Source organism: Bos indicus, chromosome 28 (genome assembly GCF_029378745.1).
Source record: "Bos indicus isolate NIAB-ARS_2022 breed Sahiwal x Tharparkar chromosome 28, NIAB-ARS_B.indTharparkar_mat_pri_1.0, whole genome shotgun sequence".
Classification (NCBI taxonomy): Eukaryota; Metazoa; Chordata; class Mammalia; order Artiodactyla; family Bovidae; genus Bos; species Bos indicus.
The window spans coordinates 23225859-23251971 of record NC_091787.1 but is presented as its reverse complement, the minus strand read 5'-3'; the positions used below and the strand labels follow the sequence as shown (position 1 = coordinate 23251971).

The window sequence follows — 26113 nt, the reverse complement described above, 5'->3', positions numbered from 1 at the left end:
GATTCCAGTTTGTGCTTCATCCAGCCCAGCATTTCTCATGATGTACTCTGCATATAAATTAAATAAGCAGGGTGACAATATACGGCCTTGAAGTACTCCTTTCCCAATTTGGAACCAGTCTGTTGTTTCATGTCCGGTTCTTACTGTTGCTTCTTGACCTGCATACAGATTTCTCAGGAGACAGCTCAAGTGGTCTGGTATTCCCATCTCTTTTAGAATTTTGTTGGGAGTACCAGGGCCTACTCATAAAAATATATGTAGGTTCTTATACCTTGTCCTTATCATTCTCTTCATCAAATAATAAGTATCCATAAGATACACATCTCATTAAGCTGACACAGAGTGTATATGCTGAATTAATTATTGCATTATTATTATATAACATAGTTCCTATGTTAATTGAGTTTGAAAGTCATATTTTGCTACTTGACTTGACATTCATGTACACAAATATAAGTTTTATGGTTTCCTGTGGATGATTTTTTTCTAAAACACTTTGTTTTCTTTTCAATCCTCTTCTACTCACAGTTTTTCTCATCCCTCATTGGGTAGGGCTGTGAGTGTGTGCAGGGTTTTCTTACAGTTTTAAGACATAGCTCCCACTTTTGGGTTTCCATTGTAGAGAAAAATAGTATTTTATTTGAAATCTCATACCATTTACATCAGTGGGAAATAGAAAAATTGATGTCTCAAAGCCTTTTATTAAACTGTAGTGAGAAAAGGTAGAAAACCCCTCAATTTAGTTTTGTGCCTGGCAGGTTTCATTTCTGACCACAAACAGATATTTACTGAAAACTAACTCCTATTGTCCTCTCACTAACTTCATATTTAAGTGCTGTGGCTTCTAAGATTGTCCTATTTTCACACTGGCTTGTTGGATTCTTCTTTAAAGTTTTTTCACCCAAATGAAAGGAATAAATTGTTTCACTTGGCAGGAAAATAGTATAGAAATAAACAAGATAGATCCTACTTAGTTATTACACATGGATATTGATGACTGTACAATTTCAATGAAAAAATTTCCTATAAGTATGTCAGAACATATAAAGGAAATTTCTTATCATAGCTTTTAGTGTCTTCCATAGCTTGTCCCATGTTCATTTATAGTTTTATCTCATGTCCTCTTTCACTGCTAGCCATAATACAGGAGATGGCAGAATTAAACTGAGTGTTTTGCAAAAAGTGGCAAAGTGTGATCATCAATGGGCAGTTACGTAAGACATCAGAGTCTGTTACTTGCTATGTGAGCAAACAGCACTAACACCAGATGCATGAGTCCACTTTGTATTGGATTCTCCTGAAAGCAGATCCAAAGACTGAGGGCTTTATTCAGGTCATGTATTTGAGAGGTAATTACTAGCAGCAAGTGTAAAAGAACCTCAAGCATAAAAGAACAGGCAGGAAAGGAGGAACCAATATATTATTGAGGTTGTCACTATAGGCATCAGTTGCTTAAGGACCTCTGAGAAGGGACAGAATGTCTCCCAGAATTGTCTGATCAGTAGATGGAAGCTGAGAATTTTATCCAGTGGCTCCCATCCCCATTGGATGAGGGTCACTTCTAGTGGTGTTGAGTTTCCAGAACTTGCAGGCTATTTGTGCTTGACCTGAGAATCTCCTAGAGACTTGGAGCAGGCCCTGAGAAGGAATAACAGAATGAAGCATGGAATACACTTGAGGTGGGATGTCTTTGGAGGACATAGAACTGTCCCCAGGAATAACAGCTGGAATCAGAGACTGGTCCAGTGGATGAGATGTAAAGCACCAAAGGCCTCTAATGTAGTCTGTAATCATAGCTATGAATGTGAGGGTAAATGATCAGAAATTAGTAAGAGAGATGATTTGGTGAGAAAAGGGTGGGTTGGTTTCATTAATTGTGCTGTTTGTTGTTTGCGTGGGGTGAAGGTGCTTTCGAAAAAGATGTCCCCCTGCCTGCTGACTGCGTGCTATACCTTAAGGGTATCTCTCACGTCTAACACAAATCACCATTTTCCGGCCATTTCCTTCTGTCATCTTTTAATCTTTCAGTCTGAATTTTGTTCTTTTTACCTCAAATACCTTTCACTATTTCCATTCTGCCTAAGCAAATCCTATTTCAATCTTTAGCACCATATTCCAGTCACATCAGATGCTTGTGATTCGGGAGGATCTATTTTCTTTGCTCGTGATAATCTCTATTCCTAGAATATGATGTTTGCCAGCTCCAACTCTTAACATCCTAATCAGTTTTTAAAATGAATTATATATGTCACATCCTTATAGAAACCTCCTTAACCATGACAGTCAATTGTTTTTTATTTGTTTGCACTTCCTATAAGATACTCATCAATCTCTGTCTCACTTCCTCCCTAAGTTACCCCATCTCAGTCATTCTAGTATTCCCCAAATTGCCTCAAATGGTGCTTTGCCCTTAGATAGATAACTCAAGATGAATTTGTTACATTGAATGAATATACAAATACTGAAGTTTCATTTTGCTCATTATGCATGGTAATATCTTGTATCAGGTAATTTTAGCCATTTTCCAACAGAATCATGAAAACATTGGCACAGAACTTATTTGAAAGCATATTTTCCAGTTCTGTCTTGTTCTACTGAATATAATATGTGGTACCCTTTTTCTCATTTATCATATTATGTAGTTAGCAACATGACTTAGAAAAAAAGCAAAAAATGTGTTCTGAAGTAACAGAACCGGACATGGAACAACGGACAGATTCCAAATTGGAAAAGGAGCACGTCAAGGCTGTATATTGTTATGCTGCTTATTTAACTTATGTGCAGAGTACATGTGAAATGCTGGGCTGGATGAAGCACAAGTTAGAGTCAAGATTGCAGAAAGAAATATCAGTAACCTCAGTTATGCAGATGACACCACCCTTATGGCAGAGAGCAAAGAGGAACTAACAGCCTCTTGATGAAAATGAAAGAGGAGAGTGAAAAAGCTGGCTTAAAACTCAACATTCAAAAAACTAAGATCATGGCATCCAGTCCCATTACTTCATGGCAAATAGATGGGGCAACAATGAAAACAGTGACAGATTTTATTATCCTGGGGTCCAAAATCACTGCAGATAGTGACTGCAGCCATGAAGTTAAAACTCTTGCTCCTTGGAAGAAAAGTTGTGACAAACCTAGATAGTGTATTAAGAAGCAGAGACATACTTTGCCAACAAAGGTCTGTAGAGTCAAAGCTATAGTTTTTCCAAAACTATATAGTCATGTGAGATGTTGGACCATAAAGAAGGCTGAACATTAAAGAATTGATGCTTTTGAACTGTGGTGTTGGAGAAGACTCTTGAGAGTCCCTTGGACTGCAAGGAGAACAAACCTGTCAGTCCTAAAGGAAATCAACCCTGAATATTCATTAGAAAGACGGATGCTGAAGCTCCAATACTCTGGCCACCTGATGCACAGAGTTGACTCATTGGAAAAGCCCCTGATGCTGGGAAGCATTGATTGCAGAAGGAGAAGGGAACAACAGAAGACAAGATGGTTGGATGGCATCACTGACTCAGTGGATGTGAGTTTGAGAAAACTCCGGGAGATGGTGAGGGATAGGGAAACCTGCGCTGTGGCAGTCCATGTGGTGGCAAAGAGTCAGACATGACTAAGTCACTGAACAACAACAAATTTGGTTTAGTCTAAAAAAATTAATCAAAGAATTTATTATTTAATAGTAAATCAGCTATATATCAAACTGCAACTCTATAGATATTTTAATATTTGTATATGAGGTGCTGGATGGAATGAGTAGCAGAGGAAATTAGTTGGAAACTTGAAGAAACAATAATGAAAAAAGGACAGGGGAGTAAATATCTTTAAAATGAAGGAAAGACAGTGTGGTACCACTGAGGAAAGATGCAGACCAGAGCAAATATATCCGTCCTGGAAGGAGATTGCTGTAGTTATTCAAGTATTTACATAGATTGGCACAATCTAAGACAACAGTTATTTGTATTACTATCAATTTTTATATGGTAATACATCAAAATGTAATTTTTTAAAGCATAGGAGGACAATCTCAGTCTGACTTTCCGAGTTTAGTTGTAGATAAGAACACACATCAAAGTCTTTTATATGAGAAACAATCCCTCTTTAAACCTGTCTCAATGTAGTTAATACCAAGTCTTATTGCTTTATGTGACAATCAAATTACTAGAAACAGGAGTTTATTCCATCTCCACGTCTTCACTCCCATTCACTCTTCCAACCAGAGCAATAGGGTTCCTGTTTCCACTTTCCCCTAAAACTTAATAATCTAGTGGTCAAATCCCATCGAGAAGTCTTGGTTCTTTTAATTTAACTTATCTTTAAAATACAATTCTGAACCGTTTTATCTTCTTGAAATTCCTGTCAGTCTCTTGATTTTCCTTTATTATAATATTTAATGGCACTGTCTCCTCCATTAGATTATCAGGAATCCTGTGTTTCCAACTTGACATTTCTCACAATATCTAGTTCTTGGTAGAAATTCAGGGGAAATGTGTTCAGAAATACTTGTTGAATTGAATGAAATCAAATACATAGAAAAAGAGATTCAACATATCTATAATGTAGGTATTACAATTGCGTTTGGTAGGATAAGTTCATTTGTAGGGCATTGAAACAAATTTATTTGAAAGTATCCCTTTTGACTGTTGATCATTTGATCTGTGTTGCATGGCCATCATGTCAGTCTCTTTTTAAGGTCCTACTCTTTCATCTATCCAACATGCCAATATTACTCATAAGTGGTAATATTTTCTAAGATTTTATTCACGGACATCTCACTGTGAATGTCCCTCTATATCATTCTGTTCACCTCCTTGGTTTGAATTACCTACCATATGTATGCTGGCTTTCAATCCCGTATCTTTAGTGCAAATCTTCTCTTGGCCCTCCTTCTATATGTTAATGAAAGAAAAAAAGGATAAAAGGAAGAGAAGGTCATTGAAAATAACTCCACCTCTGAGAGATTTCTTCTACTTTTCTCTTACGTATGTAGAACTAATGCACCTTATAGTTGCCAGCTAACTCCTAACTTATCTGTTGTCTGACTCCACTGGTCTACTCTTTGTGGACATCAAACAGCTCATTCACTTAAGGTCTTTCCCTCTCCTGGAAACACTTAGCACTCTACACCCTGTGGAAGTAACTGCTCAGTAAATGTTAATTAGTTGCCGTTAGTGATTTACTTGTCTGCATGCTAAGCAGAATCTTTCCTTGGGGATCTTCCTATTGCCTTTGTGAAATTGTTGATAGCCATAAAATTTCACAGTTCTTCTGAGAAAGCACCACTATCTTAGATGAAGGTATTTTCTGCCCCCAAATCTATAACTACTATGGATATATCCTATCATTGCTAAAGGAAGAGAGACAGTGTTTTGTTTTGTTTTTCCATGTAGCTACATCATTCAACCCCTTGAAAGTATATTAATTCTCATGTAATCCAAAACTAGAATAAGTATCTCCTGGTTTTAAAATATATACTAAAATGTAATTTTCACAGAAGGCAAATTACAGATTCTGTCTGATAGCTATTCATATCTTTGTTTTATTACATAGGTTATTAAATTAAGTGAAGGAATTGACCAAAAACTTTGGAACCATTCATTCTCATTGCCATTGTTAATGAAACATTCAAGATATTGTGATCCTTAAAAACTCAATATTATATAAATATAATGCATTATTTTTCCAACTTAGTTTTAAATTTCAGAAAATATCTGCTGAGTAGAATAATTGCCTGATTGTCATTTATAAGCTTACACATAATTTAATTTAAAAGAACTAATTGTAGCAGAATGTTATACTTGTTTAATAATTTAAGGTGTGAGGGCAAGAACAATTAATGCAAACAAAGAAAATTGGACATCAAAACTCATTTATTATTCTCCTTGCTCTATTAATCTGTTATCAACTGGCATAATCAGTGATCTAACTTGGTTTAATTACTTTGAAGTCTACAATTTAGCTAATCAAAATTTATCATGAGTTCTTCCTACAAGGCAGAAAACATTTTATAATTTTGTAATTATGAAAATACATGCTGAACCATGTTGTTTGTACACACGCATAAACATTATAAGAGTGCAATTTCTTTGAGGGAAAAATGGAGTACTGTCACTTATAATTTGACCTCTAGGCTAAGTACAGTTTAAGAAAAAAATAGTAATTTTTGAGAGCAAGAAAGCTATTGCTCAATAATTTTTTTTCTTGGATATTTACCTTGTTTCAGCTTTGTAAGCAACATTCATACACAGTCTTAAATATTATGATTTTAAAAGACTGTGCAAAAATATATAAAAGGAATTTTATAATTACTGATATTGTAAAAATATGAAATAATATGAACCATTTCCTGGGGTGGAAAAAAAACTGAATGTTTTACTTCTCCTCAGCTCCGTAAGGCTATCATAGATCATGTGTCAGACTCCTTTTTGGATACAACAGTCCCACTTCTGGTTCTCATTGAAGCTGCCAAGAATGGCCGGGAAAAGGAAATAAAAGAATATGCTGCAATATTCCGTGAACACACCAGCAGGCTTGTAGAGGTAAGTGCGCTGGAATTATAACTACTCTAAATCCAGGAGAATAGGGCTCTCATTCTGCATTTATAGCTGAACTGAGCTCAAACACAAACTTTTGACCATTTACAGCAAATGAAACAGAGATGGGCCAAAGTAATATGAAGGTATGTATCTCAAATTGCATGAACTATTCCCATTGGCTTGGAAAGGAACATTTTATAAATTAGAAAGAATTGTGAAAATATGATGAATATATTTTATTAATACATTTTCTTTTCAGAGCTACACACACACACACACAAAACCTGGTTAAACATGGATTTTATCATTACAAATATTGTCTTCATATTCTACTTTAAAAGTATTAGATGCTCTCTCTCATGCCATTTTATTGTTTCTCATCTTTTCATGATTATGTTACTCCTCAGCCTTTCAAATCATATTCAACTATGAAACATGACTGTAGAATGTAGGATATACAGGGATAGAGAAACCCAGAGTAATTAAGTAGAGATAGTGGATTGGTCCATGTCCCAGTAGAAGCAAGAGGAGATGATAATAAAACTATAATCCTCTTCTGCTTGGAAACTGGAGACATACCCCATGTTTTGGGAGGTGGGTTGGCATATGAAGGAGCTATGAAGTGCTGGGAAATTCCTAGAAGACAGATAATGAAATCTGCCATACTATGGGCATCAGTATTGCAGTCACGGTATAAGAGAAAGTCGAGTGGAAGAATGCCCAACTCCAGTAAAAAAGTGAGAGTACTCACAAGCCCAGGAACCAGTGGCAGAGAGGGGGAAATGTGGTTGGACTGATTCTCATACTGAACTAGTACCCATTAGTATGACTCTACCAGTTGATTTTGGCTTGTGTCTAGACTCATTGTCAGTGCCCATGCTGTGCTGATTATTAAATGTTTTGATTGCCAGAACCTTCCCATATAGGCCATGAACTCTGTGGTGGAACATGTGTTTGGGGGCCCAAATTGCTTATCAAATTTGTATTAGAAATAGTCACCACTTGAATTAGAAACACAGCATTCTACACAATATTTATGAAGGTGAAAGACTTTCCCAACATTTTTAATGTGGATCTGCTGGGAAGGAAGTTTCCGTGTAACCAGCACTTCCACTATAAGCGTTCTGCACCCCAATCCTCACATTTAGAAAATGAGAGGAGTGGATAAATAAGTGGTTACTAAGAAAATTTCAGCCCTAAAACTGCCTTACCTCCAACTTTGAAATGTTTGAAGCTCCCAAGAATTCTATGAGAACAGGGCAACTGATATAATTCCCATTGGCCTTATGTGGAAATGACGTACAAAACCCAGACCGAGCTAATGAAGAGTCAAAGCTGAGTTCCAGGTTTGCTTGCATTTAACTAATCCAGTCAATTGCTTATTATTTATTTATATATTCCTTCTTGTACTCATTCCTCAAATATTTATTAACTATTCCCACAGGAAAATGTTAAAAATTAAAAGAGAGCAGAACAGAAGGAGCAAGTCATTAAAGGCACCAAACTAAATGCTGTCCCTATGAATCATAAACCTTTTGTCTAGAAATGTGTTTTCTAAGCTGAAGGAACACTAAATTATGAAAGTAACTTTTTAGTGAAAAATTCAGAGTAAAAGTTGGTTTCTGCTAATATTTCATCCTTACTTCTATTTTCAGTTTAGTTTCTAATGAGACATAAATCTCTTAAGGTGCTCGATGAAGGACTCCTTGATCACACAGTTTTGGGGAAAAAAGTTCTATTTGTCTTTGTGGAGATTTTACATTTCTGAAAAATCCAGATATAAAGAGATCTCTTTAAGTTAAATTTTCCCCAAATCAATTTACCTAAAGTACTCTTTCTTTCATAAAACTTATTAGAAAAATGCTGCCTTCCAGGACCCTTGAGAATACTACCTTAATTTTATTACAAAATGATAGTTTATTATTCTGTAGATAGAGCTCTAAGAATCTATTTTAAATTTTTAAGGATTTTGAAAATTCTATATTTAATGTGAATATGAAACAATAACAGATTTTTGAAATTTTGAGTTACTGAGGGATGGAGAATGGGTCTTATTCAACTATCTTTGTTCCCTTAGCACATTATAATGAGGTTATGTTGGCTTTGGAATGTTTCAGTTCTCATTCTGTTATTACCTAGAAACTTGCCTTCAGTTCCAATAAGTTTTTACTACTTAACAAACATCCTCAAACTTAGTGCTTTAAAACAGTAATTTATTATTTACGATTATTCTCTTATTGATTTGCTTGTTGGCTGGGCAGTTCTTATGTAGGGGCTCTCATGTTCTTGTTGCCAACTGTTGGTTGGAGATGAAGCCTTTCAAAGGTTTAACTAGGCTAGACCTCCAAGATGGTCCACTCACAAGTTTGAAAGTGCATGCTATCTGTCAGCTGGGAGCTTAGCTGTGGTTGTTGACTGGAGCACAAACCAATATATAGCTTTTCCATGTGGCTTCAGCGTCTTGCAGCATAATTTCTAGGTTCTGAGATGAGAAGTCCCAAGAGCAAGTCAGAAACAGGAAGTAGAGCTGACATTCCCTTAATGTCTGGGCCCAGAAGTTGGTAGAGTGCAGTTTCCACTGGAGTTTATTGACTGAAGCAGTCCCAGGGCCTGACCAAACACAAGGGGATAGGAGAGGGCATGAGACTCCACCTCTGGCTGGAAGGAGTAGCAGAATATTTGTGACCACCTTTAGTCTACACTTCTCTCCTCAGGGCTTCATTTGCTTCAGCTGTAAAGTGAGGGTTGAACAAGATAACCACCAAGGTCACTACCAGTTTCTAAAACTGTAAGATCTGACACATTACAAGAGACAGTCTTACCTTTCTAAGAGATAAAGACATAGAAGAAAATGAAAATGGTTTTTAAGTGTACTGCTTGAACACTGGATTGTATATATCAAGGAGTTGGAGGGGGAGGAAGGAGCACTGCATTTATCTCCTGGGAAAATTCTTTTTTTGAAAGGAGCTGTCTAACCAAAGCAACAGAGAAAATCATCATTAATTTACTACAAACATTGAGACAGAAGTGTCTGGGACAGAGTCTGAGTACATAAGACAGCTCAAATATATCATTTTCAGAGGATATTGTGAGTTCACTTTGTATAGATTGCTTACCAGTCTTACCACCTCCTTTTTCCTTACCACTGCCTCTATACAGACATGCACACATACCCATCTTATTTCCAAGCTGGGGTATCTGACATAGCAGGGCAAAAGTCTTAGAATCTAAATGACTTCAGGAAAAAAACTATTTTCAGTCTGTCTGGGTTTTGATACCTCAACTCTGTCAGAGAAATCTGCAATCTAAACGTGAACTTGTTGAGGGAAGTCTTAAATGTGAAGAAAAAAAGTCCATTTTTAAAGAATTCCTGTCAGATCTTTGGAGAAAAACTCCATGCTGTTTAAAGGAATGCTTTAGATAATGGTTAACTTGTGACTTCTATGAAAGGAATAGTAAAAATGTAGAACTGAACACAAAGGAAAAAAAACCACAAAATGGTAAGAAATTCTATGGGAAATATGTAGAAAACAAAAAAATATTCAGAGCATTGGATAAAGAAATAGGAATGAGAAGCAGAGTGACCAATGAATTAGGCCTAAACATTCTCATTATCTAGTGAAGTCATGTCTATTTTATTATTTAGTAAGTTTCTGTTCAGTTCAGTTGCTCAGTCGTGTCCGACTCTTTGCGACCCCATGAATCGAAGCACGCCAGGCCTCCCTGTCCATCACCAGCTCCTGGAGTTCACTCAGACTCACGTCCATCGAGTCAGTGATGCCATCCAGCCATCTCATCCTCTGTCGTCCCCTTTTCCTCCTGCCCACAATCCCTCCCAGCATCAGGGTCTTTTCCAATGGGTCAACTCTTCGCATGAGATGATGTCTTAGGGCACCATTAATTCTACTGGCTGCCACCAATCATACTATTAAACAGGAAGTTTAAAATACTAATTTTACTTTAAAAATAAAAATATTCAGTAATTCTTGAGAGTAAGGATTTTATTTCTTATTGCTTTAAACCTCCTCTAATAGCAAAGTCTATAAGCTAGTTCTCAATATATCTGTCTTGAATGAAGAAACACATTCCTAACACCAATGCAGTCTTCTTTCTCTATAAAAAGTTGACTGAAGAGTTCCAGTAACTGGACTTGAGATATACGCCTGATCCCAATTATTTAATAGAGTCCCTTTCTACTCTATTGTACAAGGATGCTTTAAAATAATACTTCACAGTGATAATAGCCAGTGCCTTTGCTAATAATTATCAAAACAAGACATTAGAAACCCTGCTCCAGATCTCCTTCAGAAGGAATTTGTAGCAATTTGATAACATCATTTAAGACTTTTGCCCACCTCAGAGATACAGTTTGTAACTTTAATGTGGTATTATAACTATTATTCAAAACCATACTATTATATATTAAATAAAGGCATTGTTTTTATAATGGCTATTATTTAATATTTCTCTAAAATTAAATCTTAAAAATTCCACCATTATTTTTTTTGGTTGTATTACTATTTGTTTTCAGAAAGTAAATCATGCTGAACACTACGTTTGCTACCAATTGAATGGTAAAATCTCCTGTTTGTTCCATGGATATTATCATGTTAATTATTATTAAGCATGACAGTGTTAATAATCTAGGCCTAAAAATTTCCTGTGAATTAGTGAAGTTTCTTTATGTGAAAAGCCAGCTTCGTCAGTGCTTTGACTTATTCATCAAAAATTCATCTGTCTTGATGTACCTTATTTTAGTAAGTCATGGGAGCCTTTCATCAAAAAGGAAAAAGTGGGTGGACATTTAATTATAATACTTCCCTCCAACCTACAAAGCTGATTGTTCCCACTCACAAAATGGCAAGCCAGATTTAGCAAAGCCCCAGTGCCAAGAGAGAAGACTTTAGAGGGGACTCTTGCTGTTTGCAAGAAGTGCTCGTTGCTATCAGCTCTACTAATATTGTTGGATTTTGACAGAATGCTGTTCAAATGTCATACAATGCTTTAACTGATCATCTGTTATAAAATAAGGATATGTTTGGATATAAATAAATCAGGCTTTTAGAGTCCTATCCCATTCTCCTCCTTTCCACCCCTCAAGAAGAAAAGAAAAAGAACAAACTGATATTTACACTCGTACACAAACTAACAACTGTTCTCTGTGAGGATCTTGGCAGCTCTCCTCTTTTGGTGGTGAGGGGATATTATAGCTAAGTCAGAAATGTTTTTGCTTATACAGAATAGAGCACACAGGTGTGACTGCCCACTCCCTGGAGTAGAAACTGCTCAGCATTATAACCTTCTTTTAGCTACACTTGATTTTTGAAAGCCTATCCTGAAATCATGGTGAGTGACCTTTCCATATTTTAGAGGTTTCTTTATTAATTTTCTATTATTGATCTTTGGAATATAGGGAAAGGTTAGACAATTAGAGATAAGTCATAGACTTTCCATAACAAATACAGGTATTTTTGAATGGAATACAGTGTTTTGGAATTAAAAGGAGAAAGAAAATTATGTGAGATTAGTTTGGAAATTCAACATGAAGTTAGCAATATTTACATAAAGCCTTGAAAACTAGTCAGGATTTGGATTTGAAAAACTAGAACTCTGAGTGGAGATATGGCATAAATAAAGGCACAATTCTCATCCCTGTGTTGAAGAATATAGTAGAAATGAAATCTAGATTGTTAAATTGGTAGTGGAAAGTGAGTTAGTGGTAGTTCATGAATAGCCTTGAATATTTGAATGCCAGGGTGAAGAAATTAGATTCCATCTTATAGAACTGGATCCAGCAAGTTGCTTGTCACCAGGGGAGGCTCTAAAGGGAAGTCATATTGTATAGGGGCAATTTTTCATCCAAACTTAAAAGTTTCTACCCTTAATAATTGATTCAAATCTCATGAACATAAACTGTCATTTAAAAATGACTGCATCTAAAACCTAATTTATTATCATACATTAAAGAGAAAGAAGAAACTTAGTTGTTATGATGAAATTGGAACAGACAAGCAAATATCTCAGGACTTAATGGTATCCAATAGAAATAGAAGCCTGGCCACATACATAATTTTAAATTTCCTAGTAGGCATTCTAAAAATAAACAGGTAAACTAATTTTAATGATGCTTTATTTAATCCAGCACAGTCAAAATATTATTATTTTGATATGTAATTAATATAAAAAACTATTGATGAGACATCTTTTTTGTACTACGTCTTAGAAATCTGGTGTATATTTACACTTAAGGCCTGTCTTTACTAGCCATATAATAAGGGTAGTAAAACATTCAATAAATCATTGTTGAGTTAATTATTATATAAAAAAGTAGTTGAAAGTCCATTAATCCTAGGAAATCTGTAAAGATTGTAACAGTATGACTTACTAGTAAAAAGTGGAATATGAAGACTTTCTTGATGTTCTTTGGAAAGTTGCTCAGTATCTCATATCTGACCTGTGAAAGGCATTCAGTTCAGTTCAGTTGCTCAGTTGTGTCCTACTCTTTGTGACTACAAGGACTGCAGCATGCCAGGCTTCCCTGTCCATCACCAACTCACAGAGTTTACTCAAACTCATGTCTGTAGTGTCGGTGATACCATCCGACCATCTCATCCTCTGTCGTCCCCTTCTCCTCCTGCCTTCTATCTTGCCCAGCATCAGGGTCTTTTCCAGTTAGTTAGCTCTTAATATTAGGTGGTCAAAGTGTTGGAGTTTTAGCTTCAACATCAGTCCTTCCAATGAATATTCAGGACTGATTTCCTTTAGGATGGACTGGTTGGATCTCTTTGCAGTCCAAGGGACTCTCAAGAGGCTTCTCCAACACCACAGTTCAAAAGCATCAGTTCTTCAATGCTCAGCTTCTTTATAGTCAAACTCTCACATCCATACATGACCACTGGAAAACCCATAGTGTTGACTAGATGGACCATGTTGGCAAAGTAATATCTTAGCTTTTTCATATGCTGTCTAGGTTGGTCATAGCTTTTATCCCAAGGAGCAAGTGTCTTTTAATTTCATGGCTGCAATCACCATCTGCAGTGATTTTGAGCCCCCCAAAATAAAGTCTGTCACTGTTTCCATTGTTTTCCCATCTATTTGCCATGAAGTGATGGGACCAGATGCCTTGATCTTAGTTTTCTGAATGTTGAGTTTTAAGCCAACTTTTTCACTCTCCTCTTTCACTTTCATCAAGAGGCTTTTTAGTTTCTCTTCACTTTCTGCCATAAGGGTGGTGTCATCTGCATATATGAGGTTATTAATATTTCTCCAGGCAATCTTGATTCCAGCTTGTGCTTCATCCAGCCCAGCATTTCTCATAATGCACTCTGCATATAAGTTAAATAAGCAGGGTGACAATATATAGCCTTGATGTACTTCTTTCCCAATTTGGAACCAGTCTGTTATTCCATGTCCAGTTCTAACTGTTGCTTCCTGACCTGCATACAGATTTCTCAAGAGGCAGATCAGGTGGTCTGGAATTCCCATCTCTTTCAGAATTTTCCACATTTTGTGATCCACACAGTCAAAGGCTTTGTCGTAGTCAATAAAGCAGAAGTAGATGTTTTTCCGGTATTCTCTTGCTTTTTCGGTGATCCAAGAGATGTTGGCAGTTTGATCTCTGATTCCTCTGCTTTTTCTAAATCCCACTTGAACATCTGGAAGTTCACAGTTTACATACTGTTGAAGTCTGTCTTGGAAAATTTTGAGCATTACTTTGCTAGCGTGTGAGATGAGTGCAATTGTGCGGTAGTTTGAGTGTTCTTTGGCATTGCCTTTCTTTGGGATTGGAGTGAAAACTGATCTTTTCCAGTCCTGTGGCCACTGCCGAGTTTTCCAAATTTGCTGGCATATGAAGTGCAGCACTTTCACAGCATCATCTTTTAGGATTTGAAATAGCTCAACTGGAATTCCATCACCTCCACTAGCTTTGTTCCTAGTGATGCTTCCTAAGGCCGACTTGACTTCACATTCCAGGATGTCTGGCTCTAGGTGAATGATCACACCATCATGGTTATGTGGGTCATGAAGATCTTTTTTGGATAATTCTTCTGTGTATACTTGCCGCCTCTTCTTAATATCCTCTGTTTCTGTTAGGTCCATACAATTTCTGTCCTTTATTGTGCCCATCTTTGCAGGAAATGTTCCTTTGATATCTCTAATTTTCTTGAAGAGATCTCTAGTCTTTCCCATTCTATTGTTTTCCTCTATTTTTTTGCATTGAACTCTGAAAAAGGCTTTCTTATTTCTCGTTCCTATTCTTTGGAACTCTGCATTCAAATGACATGCCCCATTGTAAAGTGAAGATAATAGTAAGATTGAAAAGGTTGACACATTAAAATGCCACATAATGTGGACAGTATTATTTGGTGTCTTCTTCCCTTTCCTCTCTTTGACGTTTTTTTTTTTTTTTTTTTTTTCCCCAAAAATCTTATCTGGAAAGAGCTTACTTGAATCTCCAAAATCCCGATGAGCAATGAAAATTTCCTTTTAGAAAATTCATTGTATAAGGTAATTTCAAATATACTGTAGTTGTTGAATGTTTGTGTACAACTTCCAGATACAGATATGAGTGTTTTTCAGGAATATTAACAGGCGAAAAAATAGGCATGTGCAAATATATCTTGTGTTGAAATTGTGTACTCAATATTTTGGTGTAAAATTAATTAATACAAAACTTCTCTGAAACTGAAAACTTACGCATATTACTCTCCATGACTCTATTTGGCCAAAAGTTAACAAGCAAACTTGCTGACAATTACTGATGAATAATCTGAGACCTAGAAGCCACCAAAATTTTCTTTTTTTTGAATCAACAGTCTGATTATGCAAGTTGGAGATAACCTGTTTCTTTTAATCAATTCACTATTCCACTCAATTAAAAAGAAATAGAGAGAGTCCCTACAATGTGATCTATAGAGGTCATTTATACAGATTCCTGCTGTTTAAAACTGGTTTCATTTTTATCTTGTGTGTTTTAAAATGTATGGGTTTGACTCACCTGCTTAGGTGACTTTAGCAAATTAATTAGCCTCTATGGAATTCAATGTAATTATCCATAGATGCAAAACAAAGGATTAAATAATCTTTTACTGACATTTAAAATTCTAGAAACCAGAAAGAAGAGGTTTTTTTTGTCTGTTTTTTATGCATAGATAACTTGGATGAAGTTAAATAAAGTATTGGAAGGGTGGTTATTTTATAGATTTCATAGGATGCAAGTTACTTTTTTTTTAGTAATAAGAAGAGAAAAAAAAGAGAAGAAAATAAAGAAAAATAAATTATATTAGTAATCTGTACCAACGTCATGCAAAGCACTTTATACTCATTACATTATATTAATGCTGACAATATGATTGAGAGAGATATTTTATTACCATTTTGCTGATAAGGAAACTTAGCTGGAAGAAATGAAGCAACTAGCCTAATATCACACATCTAATAAATGGCAGAGTAGGGAATCAACTTGGTTTTATCAATGGCAGGGATTAAAGGAATAAAGGTAGCACAATAAATCTAAAAATAGAAAGTGAACCCAAGTTTTACTCATTTAATTCCTTGATGGTGAGAGCAGAAACCCTTCTGAATGCCTTTCAGATGAGAGACCTGCCAGTAAGTGGATCAAGTTGCAAAAGTTCCAAGAGTTGATTTCATTTTTTTTTCCCTAAGAATCTCTAATCTTATTCCACCTTCCTTAGCTAGAGAAGCAGAAAGTCAGAAGCACACGTTTACACTTGTGAAATACTTCCGCATTCAGGTGTTCTTTATAACTCTTGGTTAACTATTTAGCTTTGTGGTTAGTCCAGGATATAAGACCTAAATGAGATCACTACAGGTAGTTCATCTGTAAGGTGATTTTCCAGAACTTGAAATATATTTTGACTTATAATCAGTGTTATTTACACTGTTTAGCATTCTTAGTCCACAAAAGTCTATTAAATTAAATCTTGCAGAGCACTGTATTAGAAGTACTCTTCCTAACCTAAATATGCATTTAGAAGTGCCCGCTTTACTTAGTCCCTTTACAGCCTTGTGGTGCAGAGCATCGCTAAGGTAGGGGCAGAAAATTCAAATGTTTACAGTAGAGGACAAGTTAGTAATGAATGTAATGATTCCGTGGGATGGGCGTCTGATGAAATGGAGGAGATAAACAATGTAAATGACTGGCCTCACTCATCTTTGGTCAGGTATTGCTATGCATAAATGCAGACCCTGGATTCTGACATTATAATTTTTTAAAAGAACCGTGAAATACAGATTTTAATGTAAAATTCTTTATTTCTAGGTGTAGACAACTGAATCACTTTAAAACAAAATTAAAGCAAAACTAGAATTTCATCATTTGTGCCAATACATAATGCCAGAGACCAGCAGATTTTCAGTCTCTGCTATGAGGTCAAGTTTTGAAAGACAAACTTTAGCAAGATGTATTTTTGTAGGAAATGTAGATAATATCTAGAGAATGTCCTGATGTTAATAATTGGGTATTGAAGCTAGGTAGTAAAATATGGAAAGAAGTTGGTTTAGGGAAGTGGGTTCATTTCAATTTTCTTTCCTCTAGTAGTTAATCTTTGAAATAGGAGGTAAATTGAAAAGGGTTAAGAGCTCAGACAAGATAAGATTTCCTCTTATCATCTCTGTTGCTTGGAAGCAATTCTAGGGTAGAAATGGGGAGACATAAAGGAGGATCTTGCCAAAGGGCATTTCATATGTTTGTTAAACTCAGTTAAAGCTATAACTTGTGTATGTTCAAAACATTCCTTTTATAAGAAATCAGTTAGCCTGACACTTTCTGCAAAAGGCAGTGTTATATTTGATGCTTTTTAAAAAATGCTCCCATTACTGAAAATTGAGTCAAATTTACTTTGCATTCCTTTGATCACTTTGTCTATAGGATAAGGAACATGAAAAGAAACTTAGGTTTTCTAGATCATTCTTTGACAGTTTTGTGAAATTATGCATGGAGTTCCAAAAGAAAAGCAGAACATCTTTAGAGGGTTTGAATTTTGTGGTTTGAATCAGTCTGTTAAATGACTGCTACAAATTCTCTTTCTCCTTCCCCCATCTTTCTTTCACTTAAACTCTCCTTCTCACTCTTTCACTACAACTATAGCTATAGTCAAATTATTATTCATTGTGTCAAAGGAGAACATCTAGTTGTTTTAATTTTCCTTTGCTAGCAACATCATGTCTAAAGAGTTGGCATTATGTTTGCAAAAAGATCTATCCTCAGACAAGTATTTTTTAAGGCATGAGCTGTGCTGGTGCTGGGGGTTCAATCACAGAGAGAAAAAGATAGACTTTGCTCTATTGGAGCTTATCGTCAAGGAGGCAGTAAATGGTAATTGTGTATGGTTGTGATAAATTATGTGGGTGAACTACTGGGTTCTATGAGGACATTTATGGTTATTGGGTAGGTTTAGGATAAAACATTACATTTTTGGAGAACTGACTTCTAAGCTGTCAACATAAAAGGATTTTTTGTTTAAAAGTCAGATTAGGGGCTTCCCTGGTAGTCCAGTGGTTAAGCTCTGCATTTCCAATTCAGGGGGCACAGGTTTAATCCCTGGCCAGGGAGGTAAGATCCCACATGGCAGGCTGCGAAGAATTTAAATAAATAAACTGTCTGGGGAAAAAAAAAAAAGTCAAATTAGGCAAAGGAGAAATAGAAAGAGGGGTATTTTAGAGATAGGATTGGACTGGCACATTAACTTCCCAGAAATAGCAGTGCAGATTTCTTATATGGTACAGGGAGCTATATGGTACCTGCATGTTTAATGTAATAGAAACTGTCAAACTTTTTTTTTTTTTTCTAAAATGGCTATTTTGCCTTCCCTCCAGCAATGTGTACAATTTCCAGTTGCTCCATATCCTTGCCAGTACTTGGTATTGTCAAATTTTTCGTTTTGCCATTCTACTGTATATAATTATTTTTATATTTTATAATAATTTTAATTTGCATTTCCCTAATTACTCATGATATTGAATATCATTTTTATGATAAAATTATAAAGATATAACTCTTTATAATGTACCTATTAAAATATATACATTCTAGTGATTTTTAGAATATTCAGAGTTGTGCAATCATCACAATCAATTTTAAAGCATTTTTATCCCACCTAAACTAGATAATCACTAATTTACTTTCTGTCTCTGTAGATTTGCCTATTCTTGATGCTATGTATAAGTGGAATCAAACAACATGTGGTCTTTTGTGACTGACTTCTTTCGCTCAGCATAATGTTTTCAGGTTTCATCATGAGTAGCATGCACCAGCACTTCATTCCCTGTTAGGGCTAATTCTGTGTGTGGGTATATCATGATTTATTTGTTTATTCATAAATTGTTGGGCATTGAGTTCTTTCCACCTTTTGGCTGTTATTTGTAATTCTGATGAACATTTTTATACAGGTTTTTGTGTGGGCATATGTTTTTATTTTTCTTGGGTACATACCTAACAGTGGAATTCCTGAGTCATGTGATAACCCTATATCTACCACAGGTGATAATCCTGTATTAACCATTTGAGAAACTGCCAGATCCTTTTCTAGGGGTACCAGGCTCTACCATTTTATTCCTACCAGCAATGTGTGAGGGTTTCAGTTCTACTCATCCTTGTCTACACTTATTGTTTGCCTTTGATTATAGTCATCCTACTGGATACATCTCATTGTTGCTTTGATTTGCAATTCCCCCATGGCAAATTATGCTATGTAATTTCATTTGCTTATTGCCTACTTGTATATCTTTTCTAGGTAAATATTAGTTTAAGTCTTTGACTCATTTTGCAAATTGGATTGTTATCTTCTTATTATTGAGATATAGTAGTTCTTTCTATCGGAGAAGGCAATGACACTCTACTCCAGTACTCTTGCCTGGAAAATCCCATGGACGGAGAAGCTTGGTGGGCTGCAGTCCATGGGGTCGCGAAGAGTCGGACACGACTGAGCGACTTTACTTTCACTTTTCACTTTTCTGCATTGGAGAAGGAAATGGCAACCCACTCCAATGTTCTTGCCTGGAGAATCCCAGGGACTGGGAAGCCTGGTGGGCTGCCGTCTATGGGGTCGCACAGAGTCGGACAAGATTGAAGCAACTTAGCAGCAGTAGCAGCAGCATTTCTTTCTGTATTCTAGAGGCAAGTCCCTTATTGGATATGTAATTTGCAAAGTTTTCTTCCATTTTTTGTGTTGTCTTTTCATTTCTTGATGGTACCCTTTGTTTTGTTTTTTTTTTTTAACAGGTTTTTTTTCTATTTTTTATTAAGCAAAAATTTTAATTAACCAAGAGTTCATGCCTTATCATTTTTATCCATCATTCTATTACTTTATAAATGGTTTGAGAATTATCCATTCTTTGGTATATTCTATGTGTCTCCTTCATTTGAGTAATCAAGATGTGTCTGCATCTGAAAGTCAAAAGTTTTAAATATTGACAAAGTTCTATTGACTTCTTTTTTTATTTTGTTCTTTGTACGTTTGGCTTCATATATATGAAACCATTGACTACTTAAAAATTATGAAGATTTGCACTTATGTTTTATTCTAGGAGTTTTATACATTTACATTTATGTATTAGATTAACTTTGAGTTAGCTTTCACTTATGGTATTGCATATACAAGAAAAATCTAATATTATTAGTTTTTTGCAGTCTCCTGGTTGCTCAGTGATAAAGAATTTGTCTGCAATACAGGAGATGCAGGTTTGATCCCTGGGTTGGGAAGATCCCTTGGACAGAGGAGCCTGCAAGCCTGTAGTCCATGGGGTCGATTAAGAGTCAGACATGACTTAGCAATTGCTAACAACAACAAATTCATTAATTCCAGAATCATTTGTTGAAAAGGCTACTATCTTCTAATTGAACCCTGTAAATCAGTAGACTATAAATATGAGTGTTTATTTCTTGACTCAGTTCTATTCCATTGATCTATATGTCTATTATTAGTGCCACTCTATCTTAATTGATGTAGCTTTTTTGTAAGTTTTAAAATCAGAGAATGTGAGTCCATCTCCCATTGTGTTCTTTCTTTTTCAATATAGTTTTGGCTATTATGAGTCCTCTGAATTTCCATATGAATTTTGGGATAAGTATGTCATTCCTGAGGGAAAAAATACATGGAATTTTGATAGGGATTGTGTTGAATCTATAGAATAATTGGTACACATTACCATCTTTACAGTTTTAAGTCTCCTGATCCATAAATGTGAAATGTCTTTCCATTTACTTAGATCTGAAGGCAATGGCAACCCACTCCAGTACTCTTGCCTGCAAAATCCCATGGACGGAGGAGCCTGGTAGGCTGCAGTCCACGGGGTTGCTAAGAGTTGGATACAACTGAGCATCTTCACTTTCACTTTTCACTTTCATGCATTGGAGAAGGAAATGGCAACCCACTCCAGTGTTCTTGCCTGGAGAATCCCAGGGATGGGGAAGCCTCGTGGGCTGCTGTCTATGGGGTCGCACAGAGTTGGACACAACTGAAGTGACTTAGCAGCAGCTATAATTTATTTCAACAAATTTTTGTAGTTTTCAGCATATAAATTCACACTTCTTTAGTTATTCCTAGCATTTTGTTCCTTTTGATGCTATTATACATGTTCAGTTCAGTTCAGTTCAGTCTCTCAGTCGTGTCCGACTCTTTGTGACCCCATGAATCGCAGCACGTCAGGCCTCCCTGTCCATCACCAACTCCCAGAGTTTACTCAAACTCATGTCCATCGAGTTGGTGATGCCATCCAGCCATCACAGCCTCCGTCGTCCCCTTCTCCTCCTTCTGCCAATCCCTCCCAGCATCAGAGTCTTTTCCAATGAGTCAACTTTTCTCATGAGGTGGCCAAAGTATTAGAGTTTCAGCTTTTGTATCAGTCCTTCCAATGAACGACCAAGACTGATCTCCTTTAGAATGGACTGGTTGGATCTCCTTGCAGTCCAAGGAATTCTCAAGGGTCTTCTCCAACACCACAGTTCAAAAGCATCAATTCTTCGGTGCTCAGCTTTCTTCACAGTCCAACTCTCACATCCATACATGACCACTGGAGAAACCATAGCCTTGACTAGATGGACCTTTGTTGGTAAAGTAATGTCTCTGCTTTTGAATATGCTATCTATGTTGGTCAAAATTTTCCTTCCAAGGAGTAAGCGTCTTTTAATTTCATGGCTGCAATCACCATCTGCAGTAATTTTGGAGCCCCAAAAATGAAGTCTGACACTGTTTCCACTGTTTCCCCATCTATTTTCCATGAAATGATGAGACCAGATACCATGATCTTAGTTTTCTGAATGTTGAGCTTTAAGCCAACTTTTTCACTCTCTCTTAAACTTTCATCAAGAGGCTTTTTAGTTCCTCTTCACTTTCTGCCATAAGGGTGGTGTCATCTGCATATCTGAGGTTATTGATATTTCTCCCGGCAGTCTTGATTCCAGCTTGTGTTTCTTCCAGCCCAGTGTTTCTCATGACGTACTCGGCATATAAGTTAAATAAGCAGGGTGACAATACACAGCCTTGATGTACTCCTTTTCCTATTTGGAACCAGTCTGTTGTTCCATGTCCAGTTCTAACTGTTGCTACCTGACCTGCATACAGGTTTCTCAAGAGGCAGGTTTCTCAAGAGGACTGTTTTGTTGACCATGATGGCCACTCCATTTCTTCTAAGGGATTCTTGCCCATAGTAGTAGATATAATGGTCATCTGAATTAAATTCCTCCATTCCAGTCCGTTTTAGTTCACTGATTCCTAGAATGTCAACGTTCACTCTTGCCATCTCCTGTTTGACCACTTCCAATTTGCCTTGACTCTTGGACCTAACATTTCAGGTTCCTATGAATTATTGCATTGCTCTTTACAGCTTTGGACCTTACTTCTATCACCAGTCACGTCCACAACTGGGTATTGTTTTTGCTTTGGCTCCATCCCTTCATTCTTTCTGGAGTTATTTCTCCACTGATCTCCAGTAGCAGATTGGGCACCTACCGACCTTTGGAGTTCCTCTTTCAGTATCCTGTCATTTTGCCTTTTCATACTGTTCATGGGGTTCTCAAGGCAAGAATAATGAAGTGGTTTGCCATTCAATATTATACATGTTATTGTTTCTTATTTTTATTTTTAGATTTTTTTGCGGTATATTGAAATGCAGTATTTTATGTGAATTGACCTTGCATCCTGAAACTTTGCCAAACTTATTTATTAGCTATAATAGGTTGGGTAAGTTTGTGTGTACTGCTTAATATTTTCCAATATAAGATCATTCATCTGAGAATATAGTTATTGCTAAGTCACTTCAGTTGTGTCTGACTCTGTGTGACCCCATAAACGGCAGCCCACCAGGCTCCCCCATCCCTGGGATTCTCCAGGCAAGAACACTGGACTGGGTTGCCATTTATTCTCCAATGCATGAAAGGAAAATTGAAAGTGAAGTCGCTCAGTCGTGTCCGACTCTTCGTGACCCCATGGACTGCAGCCTACAAGGCTCCTCCATCCATGGGATTTTCCAGGCAAGAGTACTGGAGTGGGGTGCCATTGCCTTCTCCAGAATATAATTATTATGTCTTTTCAAATATAGTTGACTTTAATTGCATTTTTAATGCCAAGTTCTCTGAATATTATTGTATTTTTTTCCAACTGTATATTTTATTTAGCAATGTGCCTGTTCAAATATTTTCCCTATTTTTTTAAATTGAGTTATTTACTTTTTTGTGCTGTTTTAAACATATATATATATATATATATATATATATATTTGAATACAAATCCTTTGGTATTTGTGTGATTTATGTGTTATTTATATGTTATAAATGTTTTCTGTTATATCTGTTCTTTGTCTTTGTAATATCTTTATTGTATCTTCTTTAAGGCAGAACTTTAAAATTCTGATAAAGTCATAGCTATCTATATTAGTAAACATGGATTTCGATTTTGTGTGTTTTATAAGAAACTTTTGTATAAAGTTTTTATTTTACCCAGAGTTACAAAGATTTTCTTATATATTTTCTTGTATAAGTTTTATAATGTTTAGTTTTTACACTTGAGTTTTTATCCCATTTTGAGTTAATTTTTGTATAAGGTGCAAGGTAGGGGAAAAGGGTTATTATTTATTGTATATGGATGCCCAGCTTTTTCAGCATAATTTCTCCATTGAAGCATATTTGGTCTTTTGTTAAATATCAGTTGACCTATATTGTGGGTATACCTCCAGCTTATCTTTTCCATTCCATTGCTCTATGTGTCTACCTTCACCAATACCCCAGTGTCTTTAAAATTACAACTTTATAGTAAGTCTTGAAGTCAGGTGTTGTGAGTCCTCTAACACAGTTCTTAAAAAAAAAAAAGGTTCCAGCTACTTTACTTCCTTTGTCTTTATGTATAAAATGCTAAATCCCTTATTTTTATAAATGTATAAAATCCCTTCAATACCTACAAAACTGTTGCTGGGTTTAAGATTGAAATTGCATTGAATCTATAGATCAGTACACAAAGAACTGACATCTTGATAATATTGATTCTTCTAGTTCATGAAGATGATATATATCTCCCATTATTTATGCTATCTTTGTGTTTTTTCATCAGTATTTTATAGTATTTAACATCCAAATATTTTAAATTACTATTTAAAAATTCTTAAACTTTTCTTACATTAAATTCTCAAAAATTGCATTATAGTCTTAAAAAATTATAACATTAAATTGTAAGATTTTCTACTTATTTTACTAATTTGTGTGTGTATTATGTATGTGTGTGTTTTTGTGTGAGAATTCCAGAAAGCTTGCCTATTAATTAGCTGGCCATATTTGGAAACTAATTTAAGTAGAGTTTGGTGCTGTGTTTAATAATAAAACTTGTATGAATTTTAGAAGGTAGTATAGACTAATGTAGTGGGAAAGACCATAGAATCAAACAAATCCTGACTTCATTTTCACTTATTTAGCCTTACTCAGCCTCAAATTTCTCATTAAAACATGGATATAATAGCATACTTATTTTGTGAGAATTCAATGAAGTAAGTCAAGTAAAGACTTTATGACAATGTGAAAAGCTACACACTATGTGATTACAACTATATGGTATTCTAAGGAAGGCAGAACTTCAGAGACAATAAAAAGATTAGTGGTTGCCAGTGGTTGGGAGAAAGGATGAATAGGCAGAGCACAGAGGATTTTAGAGCACTGTAAATACTCTGTATGATGCCGTAATGATTGATCACATTCTAATTCCTAGAATGTGCAACACCATGAGTGAACCATAATGTAAACTATGGTTTATATTATGATTTGTATGATATATGTCAATGAAGGTTCATAAGTTGTGAAACACAAAAGTACCACTCTAGTGAGGAATGTTGGTAGTGGGAGAGGCTAAGAGGCTATGCATGTTGAGGGGGACAGGGATTATATGGGAAGTCTCTGTATTTTAACTCAATTTTTTTCACCTGAAACTTTTAAAAAATAAACTTTATTATTTTATTAATTTTAAAAGTCCCAGGTAAAAATGAAAATATGGTAGTATAAAAAGAAATTCTAAGATAATAAGTCTCATTTTAAAATGTCTTTTGATTAGTGAACATTTTCATTTATCTCTTCTCAGCTGTTGATTAATATTATTTCATTGTTTTTATACAAACATTATAGCCAGAATCTCCAGGATATTAATTAGGAATGTAGTACATCTGTCAACTAGCAGCACATCAGATATAAAATACACCTTTGAAAGCATCTACAAAGGGACATTTACATTCAAGTTGGCAGATTTATCAGATTTCAAAAATCCAACACTTTTTTTTTATTTAATATTTTTTAATTCAATTTTTATTTTATATTACAGGATAGTTGATGTACAATATTGTGTTTGTTTCAGGTGTTGTTTTTCAGTTGCGCAGTCTGTCCCACTTTTTGTGACCCCATGGACTGCAGCACGCCAGGCTTCCCTATCCTTCTTCATATCCCAGAGCTTGCTCAAACTCATGTCCATCAAGTTGGTGATGCCATCCAACCATTCCATCCTCTGTCATCCCCTTCTCCTCCTAACTTCAATCTTTCCCAGCATCAGGGCTTTTATCAATGAGTAAGCTCTTCTCATCAGGTAGCCGAAGTATTGGAGCTTTAACATCAGTCCTTCCATTGAATATTCAGGGTTGATTTCCTTTTGGATTGACTAGTTTTATCTCCTTGCAGTCCAAGGGGCTCTCAAGAGTCTTCTACAACATCACAGTTCAAAAGCTTCAATTCTGGTGCTCAGCCTTCTTTATGGTCCAACTCTCACATCCATACATGACAACTGGAAAAACCATAGCTTTGACCATGTACAAACTCAAAATGGATGTATAGCAAAGCAATTCAGTTATACCTATTCTTTTAAAGATTCTTTTTCCATGTAGGTTTTTACAGAATATTGAGTAGAGTTCCTTATGCTATTTAGTAGGTCCTTGTTGATTATCTATTTTATATACAGTAAAGTGTATATGTTAATCCCAACTCCTAATTAATCCCTCTCCCTACCTTTTCCCTTTTATAACTCTAAGTTTGGTTGTGAAGTCTGTGAGTCTGTTTCTATTTTATAAATAAGTTTAATTGTATCTTTATTATTTTT

The 26113-nt window shown here is 35.7% G+C and overlaps 1 protein-coding gene across 8 annotated transcripts in view; it reads left to right on the top strand.

Annotated features, from left to right (window-relative positions):
* The window catches only part of CTNNA3 (catenin alpha 3), a 1976430-nt gene that overhangs the window by 1060916 nt on the left and 889401 nt on the right, over positions 1-26113 (top strand). For all 8 annotated transcript variants that reach the window (XM_070781776.1, XM_070781778.1, XM_070781775.1 and 5 more), the window contains one exon: positions 6384-6536. In XM_070781776.1, the coding sequence (XP_070637877.1) occupies positions 6384-6536 (153 nt within the window). The remainder of the gene's footprint in view (positions 1-6383; positions 6537-26113) is intronic.